Source organism: Alternaria dauci, chromosome 10 (assembly GCF_042100115.1).
Source record: "Alternaria dauci strain A2016 chromosome 10, whole genome shotgun sequence".
NCBI lineage: Eukaryota > Fungi > Ascomycota > Dothideomycetes > Pleosporales > Pleosporaceae > Alternaria > Alternaria dauci.
Window position 1 is genome coordinate 824,583 of NC_091281.1, and position 21,129 is coordinate 845,711.

The following is a 21,129-nucleotide window of genomic DNA, read 5'->3' on the forward strand; positions in this document are numbered from 1 at the left end:
AGTTTGTCGAGCCGGGTAAGTGGCATGTTTCATTGCTTCGTTCATGTCTTGGTTGTGCACCATCTTTGGCGTGTCTATATCGTAAACTGTCCCTGCTGCGAGTCCAACTGTCGCTTCCACGAATGCGCAGTATCCTCGGGGCTGCTGCTTGGACATGGCAACATTACGAAACTACCAGTTCATCTTCATCTTGTGCTCAATCTCCGTGTGGAAATCTGGCACCTCACGTAGCTCGCTGCCAGTGAAGACATCCTCCCAGCCAATCTCGCAGTCCCGTCCCTGCAGAATGTCCCGGTGAACGCCACTGCTTCCACCCAGAGTTGCCGGCCTCCACTCGCCTGCCTCGGCAATCTTGAGCTCCATACCCCTACGCACTGGCTCTGCAATACCAAACTGTCGCCTCAGCATCTCCATCTTCAGCCGGTCTTGGGTGTCTCGCCATTGGGTAAGACGAGCCTCGAGCGGGTGGGCCGACTGCAGAGCGACGGGTGCTTTCGACGATGATGATGCGGTCGGTGCTATGGAAGTTTGGCCGAGGCGAGATCGCAGCGTGTCGTGGACACCGGGAGCAGAGGGCGCCGATGTCTCGAGAGCAGTTTGCGTGGGGTGCGCCTTGTTAGGGACGAAGCGGAGAGACTGCGGTGCATGTTAGGACATGTCCATGTACAAGAGCGCTACAGTGCTGCGAGCTTACCATCTTGACGAATGTGGCACCGAGCGTACGTCGAGTCGTGTTGAGTTGATCCGTATGGCGATTCGACTTCAAGTAATCGTCTCGATAGGCTGCAGTGTTGTTGACGTTGAGATGCGGGATGTCGACTTGTTGTAATCGATCGATGGGAGCTCACCCTCCAGGCTACGAGGGACGCGCCCACTAGCGCGGCCTTGGCATACTAGCAGATAGTCAGTCCCCGAACGCGACCATGTCACAAACATGAGAACCCACCATCCAGCGCAGATGATGTTTCTCTTTCAATTGCTTTCAGCTACAAACAGCTACATGCCGACCATGCTGCTCAGGGGCAGATCCCAGACTACGCAAGCAGCTATCATGGCCCCTACACTGACCGTACCCGCCATGAGAATGTTGACGGCATTGTTGTCCAGCAAGTCGCTCCCAATCTCGATTTTTCGACTCTCGTGCTGTGCGTCGGCGACTGCGTTGCCGCTCGCTCCAGCTTTCAGCATCGTTTCCGATGCCTTGACCGACGCCGCAGTGTCCGCCCCGCTCGTCTTCGCAATGCCGCTCTTGCCTTCCGAACGACTGCTGACTTTACTTTGCACCTGACCCATCTTTGAGAGGTGAAGCGGATTACTGCTGCGTACAAGAACTCGTCTGCCTCCTTCACCTTCTACAACCTTGCCTGAATGCACGTCAATGACGCTAGCTTGCACCAGAGCACCGAGAAGCGAGTCGACGAGTGTTCCACCAAAGCCGGCAGCTGTCAACGCAAGTGTATATACCGTCTTCTGAGACAAGTTCCAGTCTTTGCAAAAGGGCACAAGGAGCGTAGATGTGGCTGAAAGTATGAAAGCTCCAAGCAGCCCAGCACCCAGTCCAGTCGCTGTCACCCCTCCATTTGTACCAGGCGGGACTATGCGCCATGGCGCTGTTATCAGACGTGGCTTCGATTTCGAGAGGATACCGAGTTCAGAGGAGAATGTGTCTGCGGCGACTGCGGCGTAGTTACTAGACTATATTAGCAATGTGCGGGAACATGGAAGTTATTTGCTTACGCCACGATGCCTATCACCAGCGCATCGCTGCCTCTGTGCCAACATAGACCCTGCTCGAAATATTTCCCTTCTTTCCTTAGCTGCCAGAGGTGCAGCAATATTAGCACCGAGGCTACGCCAGAGTTTGCAATAACTTGAACATGGTTGCGAGTGCTTTCCCCACCAGATTCACCCGTCGCCGACTGTGTCAACTTTGCCTTGACATCATGTTTGACCTGCCCTTGTGTTAATCATCTGCTGCGGCATTCTTGGAGAAGAGCATACCTTTGTCACAGTACTGCCAGCCAAGAAGAAGACTGCAAGAAGCGCAAAGAATACACTCCACGGATGCAATGCGTGTACAACTGCTGTCGCGAACGCGGCGAGAATTCCGACTGGAGTCAGTGATTTTCGCGAGTACGCTCTATACACGAGCGCAGCAGTGGCTGGAACCGCTATCACGGGTCTCATGCTTGGACGTGTTGGACTTGGTGTGGAGCGGCACGGAGGTGTGGCTCGAGATGGTGGCCCGTCCCGAGATTGATTAATGCTGCGTCATCCATGGCCAAGCGTCCGCAGGTCTGTCGTAGGTGTAGGCCTTGAACTAAACCCACCCAGGTATCACAATGATCAACTTCACCACCCGTGGACCTTACAAACCTACATGTGGCTACTGAGACACAGGAATCTGTCTCCTCCTTTTCGAATACTCTGCAGCCATCGAGAAGCACTTTCGAGGCGCGCACGCTCGCGACACCTGTCATGACGTCAGGCAAAGCAGTAACAGCCTTTCCAATCTTATGTTTCCCATTTCCTGGTAGTGTCTCGGAATTTCGCGAAACTTGTGGATAAACTCAACCACTTACAATCTGAGGCAACTTGAAAGGTGTCTTCGAATGCTGGTCCAAGCACATCCTCCGCAGCTTTGGTAATCAAGCTACTTTTAGATCTTTCGTTGCCTGACCTCGCAACTGATGTTCAACATAATAGTAACTCGAATTTTCGCGCACAGGTACATCTCCACGATACTTGACCTGTCAAGCGCGTATCGAAATCGACAACGTTATAATGAAGTCTCTGAATGCTCTGCGGATAAGATAGGAGTTCAGCAGTTCCGCTTACGATCACAAACACCAAGCGTCAGCAGATATGAGCTAACGAATCCAATACTCTCCACAGTTGGGTGTGCAGTGGCTTTTCTTGCAATTCTCCCCTCCTGTTCACTGCATAGTTCTACTAGGCTACACACGTGGTTATTTCCTCCCCTACTAACAGATTTGATACTTTGCAAAAGCTTTGCCTAGGCCTCTCTAGCCAAGCAAAAGGAGTGGAATGCTGTGAGCGAAAGCTTAGGAAAGCTTGACCATTATCCGATTTGCTCAAGCTCGTCGTACGATGGGTGACACCTTCTGCGAGTGTCTGACAGGCGTCCAGCGAGGCTGTGTCTTGTGCCAATCGCGACTCAGCTCGGAACCGGCTATACGCGTCTACGTGAAAGCAATGATGCGATAGGTCCGCGAGGGTAACCCAACTAGGAATAGTCGAATTTCCTTCAGCGCAGGTAACATCCAGAGCGATCATTGCTAAAAATTCTGTGTCAGGCCTATACTGTGCTCTGGATTGGCTGCATGTAATGTTCAACGCCCTGGAATTTGATTCATCGCTACACATGTCTCTTGCCTCTATACTGTCCTATTTGGGTGAGCTGTCCGCAACTGCAAGCACAGCACAACATATAAGGTGTCAGTGTCTGGAACGATGAGCGAGTTCAAGTCACCCGTTCGTGCTCTGTCTGCACTTGTCTTGTTTTCATTTTATCTTTGCGGTTATCAATCATGGCGATATATCTTTTCAAACTCATCCGGAGAAAGCTGAGGGAACGTGAAACTCAAAAGGCCATCCCAACTACAGATGACTCCCACATAGTACCAGAGCCTGCCCCAGGACAAGAACTCCAAGACTATCCAAACATACATAGCCATGGAGTTTCTCAGGACTCAACAGGAAGCTACATCAATTTCCTTACGCCTGAAGAGACAGCACAACAGGAGGTAGAAGCTCGCCAAAGAAGGACGCGTCAGTTGAAGTTGATGGTGGGACTCGTGTTGCCCAACTTCCTCGCTGCCATGGATGTGACTATCGTTGCTCCAGCTATTCCACTCATATCATCTCACTTCGGTACTACGTTCCATTCCGACCACTCGGTCTCCAATAACCACGTGCTAACATATATCCCTAGATCAGCTATCTGGAAGCTTCAACTGGATTGTGGCAGCTTATACGCTCACATTCACCACATTCATTCCTGCATCAGGCCAACTAGCGGACATATACGGTCGCCACTTCGCACTTCAATTCGAGATGTTTTGGATCATGATCGGAAGCATACTCTGTGCTACCGCCCAGTCCTGGAGCATGTTGCTTGCCGGCCGTGCATTGCAAGGCCTGGGTGCTGCTGGTATCGTGAGTTTGAGTCGTATCATTGTGTCTGATGGATCGACCTTGGCGGAGAATTCGAGAAGTACCTCGGTCCTATCGTTGATCATGGGATGCAGGTAAGTTCTCGTTCGGTTCGATCGAGGAACTGGTACTGATCGTGTTGAATTAGTTATGCTGTCGGTCCAGTCATCGGTGGCTATCTTGTAGATGTGAGTTGGCGGTACATCTTCGTTCTCCCGATCGGCGTCGCAGTGATTGCCATGGTCATCATCTTCTTCGTCATGCGCAATGAGCTCGCACAGGGACGTGCCACGACCGCACCAGGCACACCGCGCCTTTCCGGCTACATCTCCAGTCTGGCCATCATCGACTGGCCTGGCCTAATCATGTTCATCTTCGGAGTAGGCTGCATAATCCTGGCCATACAATGGGGTGGAACACAGTATTCCTGGGGCTCGGTTCCGGTCATCGTCCCTCTCATCGTCGGCATTGTTCTGTGCGTCGCTTTCTTCATCTGCGAGTACTTTCTAGGCCCCGGCCGCGCCGTGGCAAGACTCTTCCCTCGTCAAGTTCCCATGATTCCCTCCACACTCTTCCGCAAAAAGGACACAGCGCTGCTTATGATTATCAATTTCTCCGCCGGTATCTCCATGGTCTCGGCTTTCTACTTCCTGTCCTACTACTGGCAGCTTGCGGAGGGCTACTCATCCAGCCAAGCCGGTGTACAACTCCTCTATTATACGCCCGGTCTAGGTGTAGGTGTCTACATTGCAGCTCGCCTATGTAATAGTTGGCCAAGACAAACCTTCTCTCCTCTGCTCATCGGTTCCATCGTCGAGGGCGTTGGTCTTGCTCTGCTCACCTATTCGATATCCATCCGCCACATTACACTGGTGAAGGTCTTCCTCGCTGTATCAGGCGCAGGGACAGGGTTACGATTCATGCCCATTGCCCTCCACGCCGCAGGCATCTGGTCAACGCGCATCCCCAGTATGCAATCGTTGCTTTCCTTCATGGTACCTCTGGGAGAGACAGTTGGCATCGCCATGATGGGATCGGTCTTTTCAAATAAGCTTTCTGTGTTCCTAGCGCGAATCAACCCCGGAAATGGTATTTCGTTGCCTGGCACTGGCGCACCCAGCCTCCAGCTCTTGAACAGTCTTCCTGCAGCAGCCAAGACGGAAGTGCAGGATGCGGCTGCCAAGGCGGTGATGTGGTCTTTGATTTCCGTGCTGCCTTTTGTTGCCGCAGCCATTATTGCGTCCTGCTTTCTGGGCAATGTGTGGATTGGACAATCGGCGAGCAATGGCAACGAGGGGGAACCGGCACGCCCAGCAGAAACAGGCAAGGTTATGTATGGCGTTTACATGCTTGCGCTTTACACTAGAAAAGTTGGGGAGCAAAAGCGAGATCTGGATGTCAACATCTCAGATGAGATGGCGAAGGGAAGAGGACATTTGCGTGATGGTATTGCAAGCGCGACAGCGTCAAAGAAGAAAGAGTTTAGGGCAGTCGATAGCTTAGTGTGAAGATTTTCATAGACAAAGACTGTAATCTATCTCTTCCAAGACTTTCTTACACAACCTTTAGTCACTACTACGCTTGCTTTAGGTCTCGCCTGCCGACAATTTATACCCACATAAAGATAACCGTGGACAACATCAAGCCACACTTTAACAACGTCTGACAGTCAGTCGTCACTAACCACTCTCTCGGCCGTCCCTGGACTACTGCTATCTTCTCCACCACCGACGTGGTGTATCCAAACGAGGCGGCTCGCATGCTAACAGATTCGCTCATGCGGCTCCCTCCAGGGTACTTCAAGTAATTCGAATATCTTCTTCTCACTCCTCCCCTCTACCAAGACACCCTCGTTCAGCTTCTCGCCCCTTCTCCTTCGATGAACGTCCTTGTACAGCCCTTTCTGATTCAACCTCATATTCTTCTTACGTGCCAGCAGTCGGATACTGCGATTGAAAATGTCATTGCCAGTGAAGTATATCAGAGCAGCTCCCATTTCCTCTTCTGGTACAAGGAGAAAGTCCATCCTGCGCCAGACTTTCGAGGTCGGGAGACAGGAAGCTCCATGCCACTTTGACCCTGTAGGGTCGTTGGATCGAGAGGTCGCTAGAGATGCTTTCAAGAATCCAGTTTTGTAGAGACGAGGGACGAGGACTTCGAATACGGTCCTCCGCATGGCGGCAAGCGAAGTCCCGGGTTTCGTAAGCATCATATCGATGTCGCCCGAGTCTTCTGCGCCGCGGCGATAGCTACCCATGATGGTGGCTTTGAATTTCGGATCGATCTTCTGCAACTCTTTGGCGACGATAGCGCCGTGTGCTTCTACCTCAGCGCGTGGTATTCTGGAGTTGAAGTCATCGTAATGCTCTACGCCGACCTTGTTGCTCTCGGTAAGCTTCGCTTTGATTCGAAGATCGTCGAGCGTACGATAACCCGCTTGTACCCATCTATTAGCCTGAACAAGTCCGGCACCATAGACACCGAGGAACAAGCGAAGCACCGAATCAATAGGATCATCTTGTGTACTTTCCAGTCTGCGAAGACGATCAGTGAGCACAATCTCTTCAATCTTGTCGGCTAGTCGCAAACCAATCCCAGGAAGTGCTGCAGCTTGTTTCGCTGTCGTGATCTTGACCTTCTGCTTCTTCAATGTAGTTATACACTTGCGGTAGCTTATCGAACGCCACGTATCCTGCATCTGCTCGTAGTGTTTGCACATCTGGTCCAAAATTTCAATGGTTCGGGCATTCGGATTCAGGGACGTATAGCCTTGAGCACCTGGATCCATACACTGGAATACGCTGTTGTTGAAGGGCTTCTTGTCGCGAATTGCTGATGCTTTCGAAATGAAGTTAAACTTATCCGGTAGTTTGGGAGTCGTTGCCTCGGGCTCTTCGTCTGTACCTGAGTCCTGCACGTCCTCTATACCGCTTGATACTGGAGACTCTACTTCCTCATCTTCCTCCAGCGGTAAGTGTGCGGTGGCTTTGGTTTCCATTATAGCTCGAGAAAGATCATCGTCGAACTTATCGATAGTCTTTGGCTGTATAGCTTTCGTAGGGCTCGAAGACTCCATGACAAAGCTATCTCCAACAGTTTCGTCACAAGGGCCAATTGAAGCTATATCTCCTGCGAGCTGGGTAGCAGGAACATATTCTTCTTCTGAGAGTGAACCAGCATGCTGCAAGCATGCAGCCATTTGTCGTGTTGACGACTTAACCTGCAGCGACGTCTGCGATGCGGCCAAAGTATCCAATGTTAGCGTCGGCTGATTAAGTCCTCTGCTATCTAGCACGCCTTTGGGAGCAAAGCGTGGCCAGCTCGGGTCTTGGAGCCCTCGAAATTGTACACACTCCGGAACGTATGGTTCGTACTTGACTAGTACAACATCCTTGGGGAGTTCTGGCATGTTCAGATGTTTCAGCAAATCCATGTATATGTGTTCTTCACCATCCATGATGACGTGTGTGATATCTTCTCTCCATGTCTTGACCCAAGCAGCTCCAAGTTGTATCACTTTGTGTATACGACGTCTCCGAGTTCCGAAAATGTCGTTGTTCGGGTAGAAGTATACGACTTTGCCCTTGAAATACTGCTTGTACTCAGGTTCCAGCTGGATGTTGGTTGCTGGTTTGAGGTTCCTCTTATTCCCGCACTCTCGAGGGATGTCGCCTACCCGAATGTAGAACGGTGTAAGATCTTTGTCAGCTGTCCCAGGCGGAGATGATGCCCTTTTCAGCTTGGTTTTCGGACCGGCTGCTGTTGCCGTTGTCCTAATGCGTGATTTATTGGCTTGGAAGCCTCTGGTATGTTCTGATTCGGGCGCAGTAGATGAGCGCATCGGCTTACGACCCTCCTGTCGCTTTGTCTCGCGTAGTTTCCTTGCATGCGCTTCGAATGCCTCTCTCGGTGTCAGTCCAAGAAAGCTACTCGTTTGCCTTGTGAGAGATGGGGGTCTCGTGATCCTCGGTTCTCCTAGTGCTTGTTCGAGTTTATTCGCGTTGTTGTTTTGGGTATCTTGCGCATCGTTGGAGATGTCCAAGAGGTCGTAATCTTTGAAATAGGCTTCCTTGGCTGCAAGCTCGGATTCCGACATTGTAGAGAATTCTGGAAGTCAATGGTTGAGTCTTTACGAATGCAGTGATGTTGCCTCAATTTGGGTCGTTGGTGACAACGGCTCCACTTGAGTGCGTTCAATGTTGAATATGATGGGTGCGAGGTGGTCATCGGAGGCAACTCCGAAGACGTATTTCTCCACTATAGGGCCCTCTACGTTGAGGACAGGTACCGTTAGTCATGCTTGTGATGACCCGGCAATGTGCAGATGTTGAAGGAGGTGCGGGACATGACCGAGGCAGTAGCGCGTGCAGGGATGTCGGTTGACGCGAAAGCACGTGGTATTTTGTCCGCATTGATACTAGTTCAAGACTCGCACTCGTCATTTCTTGTGTCTGGGGGAACAAATATATACTCCACATCTGAAATGCTGCAACCACGGATAACAAGGCCATTGCGGCGCACGTTCCTTGATCTCTCATCGATATGCGCAAGGTGCCAGGGCCGACTCACAATATCGCCAATTGCAAGGCAACCATTCGCTCGACCTTTTACCTCTATACAGACTCTGCGTCAGCAAGCAACTTCTCCCAAGCCCGCTCCCGGCTCACCCTCCCCCGATCCCAAAGATGAAGACATATTCATCCCGAAGCCTCTCGGTCGTCCCATCGGTTTCAGCAGACCTCCACAAGCGGGCGAAAATACTAGCGTTCCCAAGACCAAAAAAGACTACTCCGGCATGAGCATGTCGGAGCGGAACCTCGAGAAGCGCAAAGATCTGGTGGAGAAGTGGGGCACAAACTACTTCCGTGATTTCAAGAATATCCGCAAGTACAGGTCAGGAAAGACATTCATGGCAAACCCGAGAATCTTCAAGAAAGAGGCTGCGCTATACTTTCCCAACTTTCACGGAGACACACTCGAAGGAAAGGACAAGGACACTACAGACGTGCTCCAAGGCAAGATTAGCGTTGTGAATGTGTTCAGTTCGGACTGGGGGATGCGCCAAGTGGATACGTTCACAGGGAAGCAAACGAATGCTGGGCTGCACAATATTCTTGCACAAAATCCGGGGGTTGCGCAGATGGTGGATATCAACATCGAAGAGAACAGCATGAAAGCTCTGATCATATCCTTGTTTCAGTGGCGCTTGAAGGCCTCCAAAGCGAAGGAGGATTGGGGGAAGTACTTTATCGTAAAGAGAGGCGTTAGCGAGAGGATAAGGGAGACAATCGGTCTGTTGAACGGCAGAGTGGGCTATGTCTACCTGGTAGACCAAGACTGCAAGATTCGATGGGCGGGTAGCGGGGACGCGGAGGGGACAGAGATGGAAGACATGAACCGGGGTTTTGCGAAGATGGTCTCTGAAGCCCAGTAGTGCTTTTTACAACACATGTATTGGGGGCATGATGACGACATGTAACGATATCTTGTACAGCATACGGAAGACTCCAATTCCTACGATACCCGAAACCTCTGGAAACATAACTGTAATCATACAGGCCCAAGACGCCTTACGCATAGCATGCCAATGAAAGTCATGAGGATATCCAGCCCGCTTGAACGCCCAGAATGAAGATGTGCAACCCAGCCTACCTGAACCATAGCAGCATCAAGAAACAGAATGCGATGAAGCTACCCAGTATGATACCGTCGCGGCGCTTCTTTGTCCCAATCCTCCCAATCAAACTGTTGATGCCTGGCACTTGACTTGCTGCGCCCACTATCCTCCGGTTGATGCTTGTCAGCGTTTCCCTTTGCAGGTTGAAGTTCTCTTGTACAGCATATGCCTGACTGAGCACCGAGTCGGCCACGTTGTGCGAGTTGTCGATGCGATTTCTCTCGTCAAGCATGTAGTCTGCCTCGGCTTGCTCTGGGTTCGCAGACCGGTATGCATCGATGTCCGACCGTACATTGGAGAGGAGGTTCGCCCTGTTGCGGGCATCGTTGAGGGTAGACTTTAAGCGCGCGAGCTCGCGACGGTGGTCTGAAAGCACTTCGCGGTGTCTGGCGAGGTTGTTCTGCTTCACGGCTGAGGAGCCGTGTGTCGATTCGGAGTCGAGGAGCCGTGACAGCTGGGCGACAAGTCCATCTCTCTGCTCGAGAATTTCCTGCAGTCTAGTCTCGACGCGCACCTCCTCTTCTGAGGGTTTCGCGGGGATGTTTGGCGTCGAACCAAACTGCGAGTATGTGTGGAACAGCGTCTCTGTCTGCCGTGGCTGGTTAGCAGGGCTCCAGCGAAAGCCGACTAAGTCCGTTGCAGCAGTGAATGGAACCCACTTGTTGTTCGAGAGTGCGCGCTTGCTGACGCAGCTGCGCCCATCCGCCGCCCGTGGAAGACATGTCGAGCACTATGGTATCTTGACAGGCAGAGGCGGCAGCAATGGACCCTAGACTTCTGGCATGATGAGGGTCGCACCTGCCCTGGCGCGGGCTACGCTACGCAATGCACGGCCAAGGCGCTAATCCACCTTGGGGTTCGCGCCGACAGTTTAGCGGCCACAGTCGAATTCGACCTGGAGACAACACCAAAAGTATTTCGTCGACGACACGCGAGACCCCATCCACATTACCCGGTCCTACTAACACACAGTCAAAATGGTATGTCTATGCTCTCAGTTATCTGTCCAGAACGGCAATTGCGTCGCGCAGCCATGGATCGCCGACGGTGGAGGGGTCAGGCTGTTGCACCCTCCGCTAGTGGTGCTGCGCAGGATTTGAGATTTTACGATTGCGAGAACATGTGCTGACTTGATGCCTCCAGTCTACTCCCAAGGTCGTACGTACACCCTCGCTCGCGCAAACACCACCGTCCGATTTCGTGCTCACAACCACCGCAGAAGACCGCCCAGCTGTGGAACAAGTCCAAGGATGAGCTCGCGTCCCAGCTCACCGAGCTCAAGTCGTATGTCGCCGAACACGGAACACTGGCAGGCAAGACGGAATGCTGACGGACGTAAAGGGAGTTGATCCAGCTCAGGACCGCCAAGGTCACCGGTGGCTCCAACACCAAGCTCACCCGCATTCATGACGTCCGCAAGGGAATCGCCAAGGTCCTCACCGTCATCAACGCCAACCAGAGGGCTCAGCTCAGGCTCTTCTACAAGGGCAAGAAGTGCGTTTAGGCCGACTTGGAAGCTGCAGGACAAATTTCTAACACCGCCTAGGTACACTCCCCTCGACCTTCGCCCCAAGCAGACCCGCGCCATCCGCCGAAGACTCACCAAGCACGAGGCTTCGCTCGTCACCGAGAAGCAGAAGAAGAGGAACACACACTTCCCCCAGCGAAAGTACGCCGTCAAGGCATAAGCGTGCTTTCGTGAAGGTGTTTCCTCTTTTCTTCCTTTGTCTCTCATGAAGCATTGCATTGCCGGGGCTTTTCCAGCTAGCGACTCACCAGTGTACCCTTAGTACCATACTCCAACGGGGCGAGGAAGGTGGGATAGCAGATGGGAATGGACGGACAGGGCGATCTTTAACGGAAATGGGTTGGCGTCCATGTCAAGATCTATGAATAAAAAGTTCAGACAAGCACGGAATGATACCTCATGATTTGTGAAAGGAATCTACCTTGTTTCCGCGATTCCATGAGCAACGTCCGATGCGCCTGAAGTACGAACTATGACTGCTAAAAGCATGCGAGTGGGTAATGTAACCCTTACGAATTGACCAATTTTGCTAGCGCCAGGGTACTTCTTTTTTTCCAACGCGCTGGCTCTACATTCAGTCTTTACTATATTAGTGGATACGTGCTATCTCCTATTGACAGAACTTTTGCGCTTGAGCCAAGAAGACAATACTCGCCCGTCAGACATACACCCACATCACCAGCCAATAGTTTCAATCGCCACACTGTCTTCTACGCTACAAGACCCTCTTCATGCTCTTCTAAGAAGCTGTCTCCCACTCCTTGTACAAACTCAATTCCTCCTCCTTGACGCCAATCATCTCTTCCCTTACACCTATAATGCCGACCTTGCCAATCGCCTCAGGGTCTTTGTACTCCGCAAGAGAAGTCTTGAGCGATTCAATGACGGCCTCTTTGTCCTCTACAAGTAAGACAATAGCATCGAAACCACCAGCGCCGGGCACGACACCGCCGACAACACCGTCGAGTTTCGAGCAATAGTCTAGCAGACGTGTCTGTTGAGGCGGTTCAATAGGCACGCCCGACTTCTCGCCCATGTCGCGAATCAAAGCGCGGTTGCTATCGATGATCTTCCTCAGAGTGTCATATTTCGATGTATCATCGCCGTGTGACTCTGTAGCCAGACGCGTAAGCTCAGCAACTAGGGCCTCATTGCCGCTCTGTAGCTCTTTCCAAATCTTCTCTGCTTCTTGTGGTTTCTCTGATCTCCAGGCGAGAACCTTTTTAACCATACCCGGTGTTTCACTTCCGCAGTCGACATCGCACATGACCAGTCGCAGACCCTCGGGCATCTTGATGGCAGCTTTCTGGATCTCAGTATCCCATGTCGGACCTTCGACTAAGGAACGCAACTGTGTTGCGAAACCAGGACTGTTAGGCTGAGGTAGATTACTCAGTAGGGAGGGCGAAAAACGCTTGTACAAGCATGATCCGAAGACTGCAGAGGCGATGTCAAAACCGCTTCCCACTTTGCCTTGCGCTTGTGAGTGAGAGGCTTGAGCAAGGTTGTGAAGGATGGTTTGGCCCTTTTCGGTTCGTACGTCGAACAGTTCTCTTGGTAGGTAGAATTCCAACACTGCTGCCGTGAAACTGGTGACCAGTGCTGCGCTGCTTCCCAGTCCCGTCTTGTGCGCCTCCTTCAGGCTTACGTTGAAGTCCTGGAAACGGGAGACTTTATGCGGCTTGGAGATTTGGTTGGAACTACGGGTAACGCCTGGGTTGGAGTAATAAGCTTGATCAGCTAGAATGCGAATGCTGGAGGGTTGGATGAGAGTCTTCGGAAGGAGGGTGTGGATGTACGTCAATGCATATGTTAGAGCGGTTTCTATGAATGGGTTGCGGGATCTGGCGATGGACTGCTCGTGGCCGCTAAGATAGGGGTTAGTCGTGTTCTATATACTGGATTAGAGAGAATCACGTCGGTGCCCATGACCGGGTGGTGTCCACTACAGTAGTAGAGAACCTCGCACCGTGATGCAACCGAGAAAGATGAAACAGAAGACGCCCGAGTACGATTAAAGTAGGAAAAGAGGACACGACCAAAGTTTTGGCCGAGCCTTCATACAGACGCTTGCAGTCACATGTACGATTGTAGTTGCATCCTTATCTTACAACAGCTGTTGACAGAAGATGTGGTTGCAGGCTCGTGGAGAGCGCATTGCCCAATTGGGTAGAGATGCAAGCAGGCATGTTGAGGATGAGCTGAGAAAAAGAAAGGAGACGAAACGAGCGCCAATGAGATGAAGTGATTATGCACATGAAAAACATGTCTGACGATGGGAGGGATGCACTTACACGCTCAGTTGTGTAATTATGATGCCTCCGTCTTCACTCTGCGACCGATATCCATACTCCCAAATTGCCTCACGGAACTGAGGACTCGTCACAAGGATCTCATTGATGGTCACGCCGGACCTCGTTCTGATAGGTTCGACGACGGTGTGAATCCTCGCGTCTAAACCGAATACCAGGCCTGTGTATTCCCGGTCAAGTACGAGGTAGCCACCCGCGACTAGCACCTTTGCCGGACAAGAAACGGCCTTCGGGCTCAACGGCGCGTCCGATGAGGACATGGTGCAAGTGGAGCAGCTGGTGCGACAGGATGTAGCGGGATCTGGATTAGTTGGATTGATAATGCGATGGCAGGCAGCAGTATTCGCGCAATGTTGGTTGGAGGGAGCTGAAGATGGTGGTCCTGCGGGGTGTGTGCAGCGTAACTAAGAAGTGCAGGCGCTTGTGGGTCGCTGGGCTTCTGCCACAAACTCTTGCAGCTACCCTCTATACACCGTTTCTTCTAGAACACCCACCACGGCCAGAACTACGATGGGTATCACCATGATGCGCCAGTCACGTGCACGTGTACTGCGCCGCAATTCACATGCAGCCTTCGCCTCTGCCGGGGGCGCGCCAATTGATCCGCTGGGACCGGCACTGCGGATTTAAGCCATCAGCTGGCTAGTCAAAACCTGCAGCAGGCCAGATGCATGCGGGGTGCAGCCGTGTTCTTCTCGCCGTTCTGTCTGACTCATCCAGCCTTCGATGGGCGTCCTGGACGGCACGGTGTCAGAATCGTACCGGTACCGACGTTTCCAGGGCTGCGAGAGCGAGCGAGAGCCGCTCATTGGGTCCCGGGCTCGGGGTGGGTGCTTCCTCTCCGGAGGGACACGTCGTCCCGGCTGCGCGCGTGTGAACGCTTGCCTAAACGCGGTTCAGCGCAGCGCGATAATTTTTCGGCAATTTAGCGTTCATCGCATCGGTCCTACCATTCATGACGACTACGAAACGATGCGCTCGAAGCTTCCTTTTGACTCCCGCTAACCAACTTGCCTTCGAGGCTGCCAATATCTCTCTCCAGGCCGCAGTGTGCCTTGCTTATTCTCAGCCATATTCCCCTTCTACCTGGGATAGAATTGCGACTTCTCCCAAGCATCCGACTGGACTGGGGGCATCAACATAAGGTTTCCTCACCACCTTCAAAATTCCCCACACCCACACGCATTCCTTACACCCGTAAAGCGCGTTTGTTTGACGGTCATCGTCAAATGAACCTGCACCGACGCGTAGGGATCTCGAGAATAGTAAGTCCCCTCCGCTTCGACTATCAACAACTGCTTCCACCATCGCCTTCGTGCACGCGAGCCACAAAGTTGTTGCCTAACATCAAAATTGGTCGCGGGCCGATATCCGAGTCGCCCAGGGCATCGCCATCATCAAACCACGCTGGGAGAACGTATGCTAACCGCCACCAGTCTCACCCTTTCCATCTGGAGGGCTCCCCAAATTCCTAAATGGTGTTTAAGAGTTTCCATCTCGCGCGCCAGAGTCTTGCCAAGGGCTTTACTCACGGTTATGCTCAATCAGTAGTTGCTGGTGTTAGCCAGAACAACCCTCTCGCCTCACTTCAACACGACCGCTTCCGCAAAGGACTCAAAAACCAACATGTCTTTGCTTCAACATCGTCTACCACGAGCGCGCTCAAGGCACTCGCCGCCGGACAACACGACCACCAGGACTCGGGCCTAGCCGCATACTACACAGCATGGCAGAAACACCAGCAAAAGACCGAGGACAAGGAGTGGTCGCAGTTCCAGTTCCGCAAGCTCATCGAGTGGGACCCGGCCTCTTCCAAGGCCGCAGCCGAGGCCAAGGAGAGCAGTGTTGCGATTGAAGAGGTGGCTGAACCGGTTCCGGCGCATGTCGGTGTCAACCGCGCATACAGTACAAGCCAAGTGGAGGATTTCAAGAAGGCTGTTGGTGGTGAAGAGGCGGAGAAGATTGCGCTGGCACAAGTGGATGAGGCCATCGCACAAGAGGTGGCAAGACACAAGGCCGATAGCGAAGTTGCGCAGGCCATTGAGGAAGAGCTTTCGCCAATTGAAGAGGCCCGCTCAGAGTCTCCCGCAACTGTCGCGGACACTCTTGTGAACTCGACGATTTTGAGCCGCACCGAATCAACCATCGCCACCAGCCCGATTGAGGCGCACGATGAGTACACTGTACAATTGCAGAAGCTCGCGATTAATCGCAACTATGCCGAAGTACCCGCCGTCTTCGAGGCTATGCTTCGCTCAGATGTCAAGCCATCGGCCGCTGCATACAATGCTTTGCTGTCCGCTGCGATCCACCTTCCCCGTGCTCAGCATCAGGTTGTCCCCAAGGCTTTGGACGTCTACTCGGACATGCTGCGCCGACGAGTCGTTCCTGACACTGCCATATACACCACTCTGATTGAACTCCTTTCTGTTCGTTCTCTGGAAGTTGTGTCTCAGAAGCAGAGCTTTGAAGACAGGCGACTGCGATATGGTGGTATGGAGGAGGAGGGCAGCTTCATGCTTCAGTCTCACGAGACCGATTATGCTATTCTGGCCGAAGACGGGTCGCTCTCAGTCGCCATCAAGCTGTTCGATGCGGCTGTCCACGTAGAGGCCAACCGCACGTTCTCTGAGAAGACCTACCGATTGCTCGTCACCGCTTGTGCAGAAAGCGATCGTGTAGAGGATATGGTTCGGATTTACTCGCACATGGAATCCCACAGCGTAACCCCGGCCGCCGACATGTTCGTTCCAATGATCCAGGCTTTCGGCAAATCTGGTGATCTGAAGAGTGCAGTCGAGTGTTACGACGAATACAAGGCCCTTGCAATCTCAAACGACAACGGTGAGATTGAGATCACTAGGAAGGACAACGACATCTACGCCGCTCTTGTGAAGGCGTACACCGTCTGTGGCCGTATTGAGGGAGCTGAGAAGTTTCTGTCCAAGATCGAGAGCGCACTATCTTCTCCAGAAGATGTTACATCCGTTCGTGACATTGTTGGCCTTAAGGCTTTCCTTCCTGAATGGTTAAAGAACGGTGCTTTCGACCAAGCCTATGTACACGCAGTCGAGTACCTCAGTCCACAGGCGCGCCAGATCGCTATGGCTGCTATCTGCATCAAGGCTGCTGATCGCGATGCAGTCGAGATCGCCACTCAGGCTTTCGACGATCTGGAAGCCGAGGTCGACCTCTCACGACCAGCTATGGCGATGGGTGCAATGCACATTCGCACTGGAAACATCGAAGCTGCGGAGGTGTTCTGGAGAATGCTCGAGCTTTCTCCCACCAAGACCGACTTCATTGAGCCTACTGCCATGCACAGCATCGCATTGATCGGCAGTGGGCATGCGGAGCGTGGTCTCCGTCAAGGTCGTCAAATGTTCGCTCGTATACGGGACTCTCAGTCTGGCTCTACACAAGCTAAGATGGAGACCGTAGAGCACATTGACGAGGCTATCGAGGTTATGGGTCAGTTCATGATGAAGCGTGGTATCTTCCTTCCGCCGCGGGCTAGCATGGAACTGATGTGGACGATGATTGAAAACGGCGGCCTAGTCACCCCAGTTGCTCACCACCTACTTGCTGGAATGGGACCTGAGGCCGTTGTTCAACTCAACTTCGACGACATCACGCTTCTGATGCAAGTTCAATCTGGAATTCTACTCCAGGAGGCCGAAGTTGATGTTGCTCACGTTGCACGGTTTGCCCATCTTCTCGAAGTCATTGCTGCAACCGGCACGCCGGTCAACAAAACCACCTCTGGTCTCGTTGAACAAGTGCTCACCAAGCTCGACAGGGGCGATCTCCAGCATCGATGGTACGCTTACAAGCATCCCGCTGCCTACCCTATTCAAGCCCCCATTGCCCCTGCGGCTCCTACTTTCGAGGACCAATATGACCCTTACGCTGCATCTACCGACAACAAGGGCTCCGTCGCCATCACTGAACTGCTGGAGAAGACCCATGGACGATCGTCGTCTCACCTCAACGAGGCTTTGATGAAGTTCAAGAACATGCGTCGAGCTGGCCGCCATCCTCGATTCTTCACCTATGCTAAGCTCATCACTGCCGCTGCTAAGGAGGACCGCCTGACTCTGGCTCATGACATCCTCAACCTTGCTAAGCAGGACGTTCCTCTCCTGCCTCAGTATCGTATTGTGCGATACGGCTGGGTCACCATCTTGGATGCTATGGTCGCTGCTTGCCTTACTTGCAACCAGCGCGATCTCGCAGGGAGATACCACCAGGATCTGCTCGAGATGGGTGCCGCTCCGACCGCCAACACCTTTGGTCTCTACATCACTACGCTCAAGGAGTCCACCAAGACGTTCGATGAGGCGACCGAAGCAGTCAAGATCTTCCTTCGTGCCAAGTCTGAGGGTGTCGAGCCTTCTTCTTTCTTGTACAATGCTCTCATTGGCAAACTTGGAAAGGCCCGACGCATCGACGACTGCCTTTTCTATTTCTCAGAGATGCGCAACCTCGGCATTCGCCCTACTTCTGTTACCTACGGTACCATTGTCAACGCGCTTTGCCGTGTCAGTGACGAGAAGTTCGCCGAGGAACTGTTCGAAGAGATGGAGAGCATGCCCAACTACAAGCCCCGCCCTGCTCCCTACCACAGCATGATGCAGTTCTTCTTGACGACTAAGCGTGATCGCAGCAAGGTCCTCAGCTATTACGAACGTATGCTTGCTAAGCGCATCGAGCCTACCACCCACACGTACAAGCTTCTCATCGATACTTACGCTACGCTTGAGCCAGTTGACATGGAGGCTGCGGAGAAGGTTCTCGAGCAAGTCAAGGCCGCCGGTGCTGTCCCAGAAGCTGTCCACTACTCCTCGTTGATCCATGCCAAGGGCTGCGTCATGCACGACATGGAGGGTGCCCGTCGTCTCTTCGACAGCGTTCTCGCCGACAGCCGCGTCCGCCCTCAGGCCTGCCTCTACCAAGCACTCTTCGAGGCCATGGTTGCCAACCATGAGATTGCTGATACTGAGGATGTTCTCCGCGACATGCGTGCTCGTGGCGTTGAGATGACTCCTTACATTGCCAACTCTCTCATTCATGGATGGGCTCTTGCTCACGACATAGAGAAGGCTAAGACTATCTACGAGTCTGTTCCTGAGAGCAGGCGTGAGCCCAGCACTTACGAGGCCATGACCCGTGCCTACATGGCCGTCGAGGACCGCGCTGCTGCTATGGTAGTTGTCAACGAGGGTTTGTCTCGTGGCTACCCTGCCGCCGTCGCTGGCAAGATTCTCGAGCTTGTCGGTGGCGGTCGTGCACCCGCTACTGAGGTCGCTGCTTAAGCGATCAACCTCAGCTTTTCTTCTCTTTCCAGATTTACTGCTTCCTAGCACTTCGATCGTACACTTTTTTTTATTCGATTTACTGCGACGGCCGATCAAAAAGAATTTCTCAAAACAGCCCCCGTGCCGCTTAGAAGGTAACACTTCTAGTGGCGTGGCTGGGCATCAATATTTTATCCTTGATGTCGCTTCTACGTTTTTCAGCGACGGCGTTATTATCCAGGGTCTCTTGTCTTCGAGCGAAACGAAACGATATCCCGCAATCAGCGACGGAGCCGGTAGGCTGGGTGGGTCTGGCGTCTGTGTAATGGCAGGTGGTTAGGCCTAGTTGGGCTGCCTGGTCTGTAGGGTTGGTTGGTTGGGATGTAGGGTGATCATCTCTCGTACTGCATCTCGTCATGGCATGGTGTTATCTCTGGTGGTCATTGCATCTGCGCGGTCGTTATATATGGTTTCGCTGTACAATACCCTGGGTTATACCATCTCCTCTCTAGACCAAGGTTCAGATTTTGGTGGGCGGTGCGGTGTCTTTAGTATTATGTAGGTAGTCAGGAAGCCAGACGCAACGGTCACACGTTTGCGTTGAGAACGAAGCGAAACGAAACTGTAATAATAAGGTTGTTGAATTTATCTGTGATCTTTCCAAGCCGAGTACGGTCGTATGCTCTTCCAACTGCGATGAGAGATTGTCTAGAAGCGATAATACCTGTCCATGGACATGTTCTGTAGCAGCTGATGGGGGTATACTCGAAGAGTTCCTAGCTTTGACATCCAAACACGCCATGTTCAAAGTTGAGATGAAACCAGAGGCAAGGTTCAGTATTCAATCAGAGCGAATGCTTGAAAAATGCATGTTATGCCATTATTGCGAACTACTGTAGGTAGCAATAAAGTCCAAACAAGGCCTACTCCCCCAACGCCATGCTTATGCATGATAAACCACCTCATGGATGAATGCCAATGTCGTGAATCGTGAAAAATATAACGCGTGCTGGTATGTACAAAGACCTCCTCTTAATTCCTGCCTACTATACGCTCCTCTTCTCTAGTTATGACTCAGTTGTAGTTTCTCGTTTCTGTAGCTTGGTCGGCTTCCCGTGCTAGGCGGTTCTCGTTGGCGGCTTGCTGCAGGGTCTGGGTATTCGTTTGGCGCTTCTGTGCATCGAGCTTCTTCTGGAGGTCGCCTGACGAAGCCTTGTTCGCGCGGGCCTGGAAGCCATGTCAGCGATCTTAATCAAGAGTCGCGCAGTCCTTGCTCTGCTCTGGCTCCTGAAAATGCGAAGGCTATAGGTACGTACCTCTGCCGCAGCTGCTGCCGCAGCCTTTGGATCATCTTGCCTGTTGCTCTCTCCTAGCGTCCGTGGTGGGCCACCGACCTTTGGCTTTGGTGGTGCAACATTGTTCGGAATGGATGCTCTGGTCGCAGGCGCAGGCGCGGATTCAAGTGTGCGCCCATTGCCTCCAAAGTTGTCCTTGGACTGTTTGCCGCAGAGATTACCCATCTGTAGCTCTGGAGTCGAAGCTGTAGGAGGTTGGGACGAAGGAAATTTGGTGACCGTGGTTGCAGCGATAATCGCTGTGGCTGTGCGAAGGTAGGGTCCAGAGTACAAGGGAGGGTTGCGGAGGAGACGTCAGCCTTGTGGCGGGGAAGATGCATTGCGACGCGTGGGATTGGCGCCAAGTACCCGTCTCTCGGGTACCGGCTACGGCATCTTCAGGTAGGGTTGTAAAAGTGTGCGTCAAACACTACGTTTTCTTATCTTCTCTAATTTCTTCTTCATAGTCACGTCGCGTTGGTGACGGCCACATATGACGATGACTACAAACGTCAAGCACTCCGTAGGTGGGTACACTAAAGCGGTAGCGCAATGAGTTCTTCCGTAACCCGTGGGTGAAGGCTTCTTTGGCCCGTCGCACACGACGACGCGGGTGTGTGAGTGACTGCACATACGCCGGTACAAGTCGCATTACTACCAGATATTGACAACAGCGCCTCGCAGTCATTCCTAGCCTCGTTGTATGCATCCGGCGACGCCAGGATCCGGAACAAGGACGATACACATGACAATCGTGACTTGGAGCCAAAGGCCAATTAGGGCGCAGGAGTTGGATACACGCTTT

At 52.6% G+C, this 21,129-nt stretch overlaps 9 protein-coding genes across 9 annotated transcripts; 4 read left to right on the top strand and 5 right to left on the bottom strand.

Annotated features, from left to right (window-relative positions):
* Positions 1 to 946: 946 nt before the first annotated feature.
* On the bottom strand, positions 947 to 2,244 carry ACET3X_009689 (uncharacterized protein). Its single transcript, XM_069455832.1, has 3 exons — positions 2,002 to 2,244; positions 1,738 to 1,952; positions 947 to 1,690 (listed from the first exon to the last, which is right to left on the bottom strand). Exons 1-3 carry the CDS (start codon positions 2,185 to 2,187, stop codon positions 997 to 999), a joined length of 1,095 nt encoding a protein of 364 aa, XP_069302522.1. The 5' UTR covers positions 2,188 to 2,244; the 3' UTR covers positions 947 to 996.
* A 1,598-nt stretch (positions 2,245 to 3,842) lies between these two features.
* ACET3X_009690 (uncharacterized protein) lies at positions 3,843 to 5,684 on the top strand (the record flags this gene model as incomplete). Its single annotated transcript, XM_069455833.1, has 3 exons — positions 3,843 to 3,894; positions 3,956 to 4,271; positions 4,325 to 5,684. 3 exons carry the CDS (start codon positions 3,843 to 3,845, stop codon positions 5,682 to 5,684), a joined length of 1,728 nt encoding a protein of 575 aa, XP_069302523.1.
* Positions 5,685 to 5,938: 254 nt separating this feature from the next.
* On the bottom strand, positions 5,939 to 8,272 carry ACET3X_009691 (uncharacterized protein; the record flags this gene model as incomplete). Its single annotated transcript, XM_069455834.1, has 1 exon — positions 5,939 to 8,272. One exon carries the CDS (start codon positions 8,270 to 8,272, stop codon positions 5,939 to 5,941), a length of 2,334 nt encoding a protein of 777 aa, XP_069302524.1.
* A 387-nt stretch (positions 8,273 to 8,659) lies between these two features.
* ACET3X_009692 (uncharacterized protein) lies at positions 8,660 to 9,610 on the top strand (the record flags this gene model as incomplete). The annotated part of the gene is made up of 1 exon (XM_069455835.1): positions 8,660 to 9,610. One exon carries the CDS (start codon positions 8,660 to 8,662, stop codon positions 9,608 to 9,610), a length of 951 nt encoding a protein of 316 aa, XP_069302525.1.
* A 214-nt stretch (positions 9,611 to 9,824) lies between these two features.
* ACET3X_009693 (uncharacterized protein) lies at positions 9,825 to 10,575 on the bottom strand (the record flags this gene model as incomplete). Its single annotated transcript, XM_069455836.1, has 2 exons — positions 9,825 to 10,442; positions 10,513 to 10,575. 2 exons carry the CDS (start codon positions 10,573 to 10,575, stop codon positions 9,825 to 9,827), a joined length of 681 nt encoding a protein of 226 aa, XP_069302526.1.
* Positions 10,576 to 10,764: 189 nt separating this feature from the next.
* On the top strand, positions 10,765 to 11,727 carry ACET3X_009694 (60S ribosomal protein uL29). Its single transcript, XM_069455837.1, has 5 exons — positions 10,765 to 10,833; positions 10,997 to 11,011; positions 11,073 to 11,137; positions 11,195 to 11,347; positions 11,400 to 11,727. The coding sequence occupies exons 1-5, from the start codon at positions 10,831 to 10,833 to the stop codon at positions 11,539 to 11,541; spliced, it is 378 nt and encodes a 125-aa protein (XP_069302527.1). The 5' UTR covers positions 10,765 to 10,830; the 3' UTR covers positions 11,542 to 11,727.
* Positions 11,728 to 12,120: 393 nt separating this feature from the next.
* ACET3X_009695 (uncharacterized protein) lies at positions 12,121 to 14,155 on the bottom strand (the record flags this gene model as incomplete). The annotated part of the gene is made up of 2 exons (XM_069455838.1): positions 13,676 to 14,155; positions 12,121 to 13,249 (listed from the first exon to the last, which is right to left on the bottom strand). Exons 1-2 carry the CDS (start codon positions 13,951 to 13,953, stop codon positions 12,121 to 12,123), a joined length of 1,407 nt encoding a protein of 468 aa, XP_069302528.1. The 5' UTR covers positions 13,954 to 14,155.
* Positions 14,156 to 14,692: 537 nt separating this feature from the next.
* Positions 14,693 to 19,629, top strand: ACET3X_009696 (uncharacterized protein). The gene is made up of 2 exons (XM_069455839.1): positions 14,693 to 14,958; positions 15,130 to 19,629. The coding sequence occupies exon 2, from the start codon at positions 15,169 to 15,171 to the stop codon at positions 19,006 to 19,008; it is 3,840 nt and encodes a 1,279-aa protein (XP_069302529.1). The 5' UTR covers positions 14,693 to 14,958; positions 15,130 to 15,168; the 3' UTR covers positions 19,009 to 19,629.
* A 237-nt stretch (positions 19,630 to 19,866) lies between these two features.
* ACET3X_009697 (uncharacterized protein) lies at positions 19,867 to 20,613 on the bottom strand. Its single transcript, XM_069455840.1, has 2 exons — positions 20,307 to 20,613; positions 19,867 to 20,217 (listed from the first exon to the last, which is right to left on the bottom strand). Exons 1-2 carry the CDS (start codon positions 20,508 to 20,510, stop codon positions 20,065 to 20,067), a joined length of 357 nt encoding a protein of 118 aa, XP_069302530.1. The 5' UTR covers positions 20,511 to 20,613; the 3' UTR covers positions 19,867 to 20,064.
* Positions 20,614 to 21,129: the final 516 nt, after the last annotated feature.

What these genes read in the sequence shown, in the direction of transcription:
- ACET3X_009696 (XM_069455839.1), top strand. Translation starts at nt 15,169, where the DNA reads ATGGTGTTTAAGAGTTTCCATCTCGCGCGCCAGAGTCTTGCCAAGGGC.
- ACET3X_009689 (XM_069455832.1), bottom strand. Translation starts at nt 2,187, where the DNA reads ATGAGACCCGTGATAGCGGTTCCAGCCACTGCTGCGCTCGTGTATAGA. An exon ending in CTGGCAGTACTGTGACAAAG is followed by an intron (nt 1,953 to 2,001) that starts GTATGCTCTTCT and finishes ACACAAGGGCAG; the next exon opens with GTCAAACATGATGTCAAGGC. An exon ending in CTGGTGATAGGCATCGTGGC is followed by an intron (nt 1,691 to 1,737) that starts GTAAGCAAATAA and finishes AATATAGTCTAG; the next exon opens with TAACTACGCCGCAGTCGCCG.
- ACET3X_009694 (XM_069455837.1), top strand. An exon ending in CAGCTCACCGAGCTCAAGTC is followed by an intron (nt 11,138 to 11,194) that starts GTATGTCGCCGA and finishes ACGGACGTAAAG; the next exon opens with GGAGTTGATCCAGCTCAGGA. An exon ending in CTCTTCTACAAGGGCAAGAA is followed by an intron (nt 11,348 to 11,399) that starts GTGCGTTTAGGC and finishes AACACCGCCTAG; the next exon opens with GTACACTCCCCTCGACCTTC.
- ACET3X_009697 (XM_069455840.1), bottom strand. Translation starts at nt 20,510, where the DNA reads ATGGGTAATCTCTGCGGCAAACAGTCCAAGGACAACTTTGGAGGCAAT. An exon ending in CGGCAGCAGCTGCGGCAGAG is followed by an intron (nt 20,218 to 20,306) that starts GTACGTACCTAT and finishes CATGGCTTCCAG; the next exon opens with GCCCGCGCGAACAAGGCTTC.